Source organism: Charadrius vociferus, unplaced genomic scaffold, assembly GCF_000708025.1.
Source record: "Charadrius vociferus isolate BGI_N301 unplaced genomic scaffold, ASM70802v2 scaffold198, whole genome shotgun sequence".
In the NCBI taxonomy this organism is placed as follows: Eukaryota; Metazoa; Chordata; class Aves; order Charadriiformes; family Charadriidae; genus Charadrius; species Charadrius vociferus.
This window is the reverse complement of record NW_009649951.1, coordinates 2,235,279-2,242,853: the sequence shown is the minus strand read 5'-3', so window position 1 is coordinate 2,242,853 and position 7,575 is coordinate 2,235,279. Positions and strand designations below refer to the sequence as shown.

At 38.5% G+C, this 7,575-nt stretch overlaps 1 protein-coding gene across 1 annotated transcript in view; it reads left to right on the top strand.

The window, feature by feature from the left end:
* ZDHHC21 (zinc finger, DHHC-type containing 21) overlaps window positions 1–5,546 on the top strand; it is a 29,402-nt gene extending 23,856 nt beyond the window's left edge. Inside the window, exons 6-7 of the mRNA XM_009891495.1 lie at window positions 4,352–4,395; window positions 4,936–5,546. Of these exons, the coding sequence (XP_009889797.1) occupies window positions 4,352–4,395; window positions 4,936–5,068 (177 nt within the window). The 3' untranslated portion in view covers window positions 5,069–5,546. The remainder of the gene's footprint in view (window positions 1–4,351; window positions 4,396–4,935) is intronic.
* Window positions 5,547–7,575: the final 2,029 nt, after the last annotated feature.

The window sequence follows — 7,575 nt, the reverse complement described above, 5'->3', positions numbered from 1 at the left end:
TCCTGCTGATTCTTATATACTGAGTGTTTGAAGATACTATATTAAGGAAGTGTGGCAAAATGCTTACATTTTTCTATTGCAAGTATTAAATTCACCTGTATTGATTACATGTCACTTTAAGCAAACACAGACGAAAAATTGAACCAGTGATTGTGGCTGCATGCTTTGGAGTTTGTCCTGTGAGTTACAAATTACAGCATCTCCTTTGGAAAACATGAGTCAGTAAGAGGAAAATACTCTTTCCATGTGCTTCTTCCATGATAAAGTAGTTCATGATGAATCACATCCTATAGCACAGTTTGTTAAACAGTGCATATGATCTTTTTTAAAAAAAAAAACTTTTTTTTTCAGGCAGTTGGTTATTCTAGTTAAAAATATAGATGTGAAAGATATATTCCTATTAGTAGCTAACACAGGTGCATTCATTTGCAAATGAAACTTAAGTTAGTCTGTGGAATTCAGTCGGTGCTCTTACGTATGTCTCTCCATTCCTCTTGTAACGGTCTTAGCTGCGGCAGTAGCTTACTTCACTTAGAGTAGACCAGCTGCTCTTACAGACTTGTAGTAAGTGCTCAAAGCGAAAAAACATTGCTCAGCCCCTCAGCAGAATCTGAACCCTTTGCCCTTTTCCTCTTCTTTTAAAGTGATATGTTGTTAATAATTTCTGTGTTTATTTCCTCTAACTTCTTTTGCCTTTCTCACTGAAGTATGATTATTTCTTTTGTAGATGCTTTAAGATGCTTATCAATGGGTGCGTATCTCTGAATAACCAGGTGCAGGAACAAGAGTTGTTTCCCATCTGGGTCATGACTTTGGGCATCCAGATGACCCATCACATGAAATTAATCAATTTTGGGTTAGTCAATTTCATCTTGTATGCAATTGTAAATTTTGTGGGACTTTTGAAGATAGAGATTACTAGGACTCTGTACAAATGCCATGTTTGCTCATACCAAGTTATTTTTAACTTTTGGATGAGTGCCAATTCTCCAAAAGATTTTAACATCAGCATTAGCTGTGAGTCTGGAAAAAAAAATCTTAGCAGAGTTCTATTTGTATTAATAGTAATCCAAGCTGATAGTAGATGCAGACAGCCAAAGCCTCTTAGGCTGAACACAGTGATACTGATGTTGTAGCAAAACCTTCGTATACATAAATGCATAATTAAAAGAGATGATACTCTGGTTGAAAGCCATTTGTGCGATGTGTTAATGAACAGAACACCTTGTCATTCGGAAGAGTAGTGATTATTCTGGTCCTCCTGTCTCCAAAAGAAGAAAAATTAATTTGTTGGAGAAGAAAGCCTTAAATAATGGGCCAAAGCTCAACTGTGGCCCTTTCCCTTTCCTTCCTGTCCTGTCTCAAGAGGGGCTACTGAGTTTCCAGGGGTGCTGTGAAGTTTCACTTTCATGCAAAAAGGTAAATTGTTTCACTCTCAAATGAAAGTACATTTGGAATGAGCCCAGCTGTTTGGCAGCAGCGTTGGGGGAGGGAAGCTGTGAGGGGAATTGCGTTTCTTAAGTTCAGTCACCAGCACTTGTTAAGCAGATAAACTTCAGAGAGATATTTCCTCCCATCCCCTCCAGCCCTAGTTCACAGCTTTTAAAATGTGTCTATAAAGTTGTTTTTTTTTTTTAATTCTGAAAAAGTATCCCAGAAGCAAAGGATTCACCGCTCAGTCCCAGTTCCTTTACTGTAAAGCAAAAGTATTTTAAAGTAGATGTTGGCATTTTAATGGAAGAAGGAAGGAAGGAAGGAAGGAAGGAAGGAAGGAAGGAAGGAAGGAAGGAGGGAAGGAAGGATTTCCTTTGACTTCCTATCCAACTAAAATCCTTAGTATGTTTGAAAGGTGTGGAAGCTTAACAATCTTTTCTTACAGTCATTTTCCACAGTTCCTGTTTTGGTGCCGTCAGTTAGTTCATTAATTTAATGGGTTACATTTTTGAGGGCAACAGACCCTGATGAGCATCTTTCAGGTCTTGGTAACATGCCGTGATAACTAAAAAGAAATACAACCCCCAGTTACCAACCTGGGAATTCCTCCAAAAATCTCAAATACCGTATTTTAGGGGCCAGCACAAATGTATTAATAAATAAACGATGTGGAGAAATGTAGCAAAAAGCCATATTTAAGGTATTTTGTTACTTCCACATCCAAAGCTGGTTTAAGGCTGGTTTTGTGAAACAATAGCATAAATCTTTGATAGCTAGAAATCAATTGTAGTTAAGACTAGTGTGTTGTACAGAAAATCGTCAGCAATCATTGCTTTCAAACATAGCAATATAATTTTGTACTATCAGGTAGACAGCTTTGAGTTCACCAGAGGGTAATTCCTAGAGCTGAGATATTTTTGCAGTTATGGAAGGAGCTATAGCGTCTCGTGAAAATGCTGTTACAGCCTCACTGGAACGTCCTGGAAGTAATATCTGTACTTACTTAGCCCTTGTCATTCAGAAAGCTGTGTATGATTTTCTGTGGTCAGAAAAGGCAGTGTTTGTTCTGACCAGAGTTGGACAAAAAGTCAGCCCAAGGAAGCAGAGCGTCCCTGGGCTGCGCAGTCAGGTCCTGCCCTAACGAGAAGAACGGCTGGTGTCTTGTGACACTTCCCTGCCACCTGTGGCAGATGAGGGGGAATAGGCGAGACAGGCCCATAAGGTGGAGAGGAGAAGCAGCTTATCTATGGGAATCGGAACAGCGGACAGTATTTACAGTCTGCTGTCTGCAGTCCTGTCCTCTCTCACTACTGGGTGGTTTTTCAAATCCACTTGGTGTTGGGGCCAGGATGGTTTATGAAGTCTGCCTTCTCTGCACCAACAGGGAAGAGCTGTGCATCCTGGCAGACTGTTGTGAGAAGAGGGGGCTTCTCTCCTTTGCCATAGTGCTCCTGGAATTCAGCTGGGTAGGTTGTGGGCAGCATTAAAGATTTTTGCTGTTTAGCATGTGGTAAGGGATCCTGTTCCAAAACTCATCAGAGCTGGGAAGCAGATTTAGAAGGGAAAAAGTTTGGCAAGGGGAGTCGAGGCCACCCGTGTCTGGTGAAGCAGGGAAGCAGCTTCCTGTACGTTATTTCCCGCTCATATTTCACCCTTCCCCTTCAAAGCTTTATGAAGGATAGCGGCAGAATCCCAGCAGTGCCTGCACTGAATTGGATGCACTGACGGCAGGAACAATCAAGGAGCACAGTATGGTTTTATTGCTAGGTAGTATTTCCAGATGACAATGAAGTCACAGGCTAATGAAACCACAGCCCTTGTGCCTCTGCATGGCTGGGACAATGGAGACTGGCTCTCGGTTTCATTCAAACGCTAGTGTAATCTGACAGGTACATTATGTGCGTGCCTAAATCAATGGACAGCAAAGGGAGATATGAAGCTGCCATGAAAAGGGGGTGGAACCATGAGAAATATTTCAATTACCGCATTTTGGACCTTATGAGTGGTTTTGGGACATAGTGAACTATGAATGTGCATTGAAAATGCTAATAGTGCTGGAGTTAAAGTTGAACTGATACTTGCAAAGCAAGCTTTTTTGTTAAACATATAGTGCCAAAGTGAGAAAAAAGTACTATTGTTGGTAGTTTTGAAAGTTTTATTTGGGGACGATCTAAGCTTAAGTTGATTTGTTAATTACAAAACTTTGTGACTCATAAGATTAATCATGTTCAGAAAAGTGAAGTATGAATTTAATTTACTGTTAGCTGCAGGGGGGCCTTCACTCTGCACGTTATTTAGTTTTTCTTACATTTTAAGAGAATATCTTTTATATTTGGTATTTACCAAATAGAGGCTATGGAAACTGATGGTATATTCCTAGTGGTGGTGTTTGCATTATAATAGTCACCGTGATAACAATTTTAAAACTTCTTAATGTCTCCTGCTTTTCAAATCCTACATCTATTAATAGTTGCATTTTACTAAGTTTTCCTATGGTTATCTCAGTGGACTTCTCCAAGTCTGGAACAGATGCCTGTGAAAAGTATGGCAAGAGTGTACCTTACCTTATTTCTAAATGTCCCACAAATTAATTGTAATAGCGGAATTAATTTTAGCGGTAGTAATGCTGTAAGTTTTTGTTGACATTCTGTGGTATGTGCTGTCATAGTAAAACTACACACTATAGTTTCACATCATGTTTGTAGAAATCATTTAACAGACTGAGTAAATTTGTGCATATAATCTCACAGCTGTTTAAAACTAATATGGTGTATGAGTAATATGTAACCTACTGGACTAATGCCAAAGCAGCGTACGCTAAGAACTGATTCCCTGCTTCATTTAGTTGCTTTCATAATGACATTTTAACAGTTGGGAATGTAAATACTTTTTCATTGTGTTTTCTTTTCTTCAACAGGACACTACAAGCATAGAAAAAATGTCAAACTGTTGTGAAGACATGTAAGTGCTGTAAAATTTCTATGTTTATTTGCTGAAAAGCTAAAGGAGTAGCTGGGTTTTTTTTAACTGTGTGAGAGAGAAAAGGAACTGAGGGCACTTTGTTAAGATTATTTTGCGTGGTGCTGTGCCCTGTATTTCTTATCTCTAGCAGCAGCTCACTAATCTTTTAGTATTGGTTGTGCATAAAGGAGCCTCATGTTATTCCCATTCCTTCCCTACCCAAAGCCAGTGGAACTGTATTTTCTTTCAAAAGTACAGATCAAAAGACACTGTCTGCTGTGTCTTGACATACATTTCATTGATTCTGAGGTTCTCCTCTGCTTCAAAAGTTGCCTTCGGTTGATTGATGACACAGATAGTTTCTGTTCTCCAACGTTAAGTCTCAGCTGCGTGCCGTAATGAGAGAAAAGCTGTATTTGTGATGCTGGGACACAATTCATCAGGGTCCAGTAATGGATCCCCAGCCAACCTGCATTGTTCTAGCTGACTGAAGTGCACCGTGGGCGTGCTGTCTTTCACTAATAATGCTGTCTTCTGTAGATCAAGGCCCCGAAAGCCATGGCAGCAGACCTTCTCAGAAGTTTTTGGCACTCACTGGAAGATCCTGTGGTTTATTCCTTTCAGGCAGAGGCAACCACTACGAGTTCCCTACCACTTTGCCAATCACGTCTGAACAGATGGATGGTGGGCACAGATGGGTCCTCCATGCTGGAAGTGCGTTACAGGTTTTATGATAATGGGACTGTGACAGTCTTCAAGTCAATTAAAATCCGCCCACCAATTGTAGGTATCACAATGTGCCCCAGGCTTTGTTTTAATAGTGGTCTTGATTCTGTTCTGAGATTAATACAAGTTGTATGTTTAACTTTGGGCATATTTACTTTCAAATTAGCTTTCCAAGGGGATTTCTTCTGTCTTTGAGGTTAATACCAAAACCAAATGACTGGAATACAGTCTTACACTATTTGTGTGATACTTGCGCTTTTGATTATTTTTTTTGGTAGGAAACACTGAAGTTTACATTGATCGTTAGCTTTCCCACTAAGTGTCTTATTCTGCCTTGAATTTTTTTATGTGTTTTTATCAGTAGGTCTGTCTAGATAATATTAATGTCTTTGTTTCAGCTACATGTGTTTAAAATTCCCTGATACTTCCATTTATTTGTGATATGCAATAGTAATCCTGCGGCACCATGCTATATAAATGTAACATTTAGCACTGAGGCAGACTTCTTCCTAAACCTTCCTCAGACAGGTTTTTATAAGTACGCATTAATGTACATGTTTATATTGAGAAATCTTATATCTTACATCTTTCTGCATAGATATGATCTTAGTGAAAATCATACATGTCTTTATGTCAACAAAAGAAATGAAATGTTCCAGGGTAAAATATGCAGATCGAAAGCATGTTTTCCCTATATTCCAAGGATTTCTTTGCAATAATTCAACAAAGGAGTTTCATGGTGCAAATACTGGAGTGGTTACTTTTTTAAAAAGTAGATATAATTAGTTAGCATAATGTACCATAAAGAAGAATATATTGTCAATAAAGTTATAAATTTTATATTTACTTCTGTTTACTCATGATTAGCTGAAATTGGTCTGCTGATATAATGGAAATAGATGTGAAAATATTTTAAAATATTTATACATAAATACAGATATTTGCCACTAACATGTGTAGTAAAGAATATGAACTGATTTAATAGGTTACTAGGTTGATGTACGATAGCTTGTTGTGGGCCCTTTATATATGGACGTAGTTAACCAAAGAAAGCATCTTTACAGATTACAGATTATTAACTGGTAAAACGACAACAATTCCCAAAGTCTGGGCTCAGCTTTGCTGTATCTGGAAAAATTATGTAATTTATTATAGCCCTCTGTATCTGCACAAATAACAGCATGGGGTGATTTGTGAAGGTTCTGTGAATTTTTATGAGAAATTTAAAGCCTCAGTGTTTTCAGTTATGCTACATACTATGTTTGTTGTCCAGTCTAACAGGACTAGGATCCACCTTAAACGACAGCTGTGCAACAGGATGGTAACAGGCACAAAAGTGGGATGTAATACACCTACGTGGTGTTTGGAGAGATTAATAGTTCGTTTGTGAACAGTTCAGTCAAAAAGAAGGGCTAGAATTGTCATGAGTGGTATTCATAATGAATTTTTAGATTGGCTGTCTTAAAATCTTAACACAATCACTGCCAATGTTGGATGTCTCTTTATAGAATTGACACGTTTTGGTCATCCATTGAAACTTCCAAAAGGTGCATATTAAAAATCACTTGAATTTTGAACTTTTGTAAACCTCTAACATTTGAACTGACTTTACTTTCCCTCTCCTTCTAAAAATAGGTGCAATATTGTCTTCATTTAAATTTCAAGCCTAATGTTCAACCATTTTTTTCACATCATTTTTAGACGTGAATTTAGACTTTCTTTAAGACGGTCTTGGCAGAAATATTTTAAAAAAAGGAATCTTGAGGAAAGCGGATGGAAGGACTGCAGCAGGGCTTGGAATGAAAAAGAATGTGCATAAACATTATAAAGTAATGGCTGTATTCTCTCTTTTTTTTTAAGGAATTCTGCTGTTATAGTCTCTGTGAAACACCTGGGGGAATAGTAGCAGTTTTGTTTTATGTGCCAATATTTAAATCTGTTTCATGAGCAAAACATAGTTTTTAATGCTAATCAATTATCATAGTTATCATAGTTAGCAGACCATACCGTTCTGAAGCTTATTAAGAAAAAGGATCAAGAATGTAAGTGTTCTTGATACATTCTCTGTGGGGCATATAAGTATTCTTTCTGTTTTCTAATACCATTGTTTCACTTAATTTAACTGCGCACGGAGAACCAAATCTGTCATACAGAATCTGCTCGACGGCAGGAACTTTGGTTATAAACCGTGTAGTTAATGTTGTGTACATGGTATACGGTGAAGTAATGGGACCGTTAAATTTTGCCAGCTTTGTGGGGATGAAAATCCACCAGCGGCCCAAATGATGTCATCCCGCGCGCGATTTTTCGGCTATTCCGAAGCGAAAGAAGGTACCGCGCATTAAGAAGCCAGTCCTGGTGTGTGTCACGCATTGGACACGCTCTGGATGTTCTACCTCTGCATCTACAAACGTCCACGCGTGTAGTAGGGGGGTGGGAGGTTGTCCTCTGTGG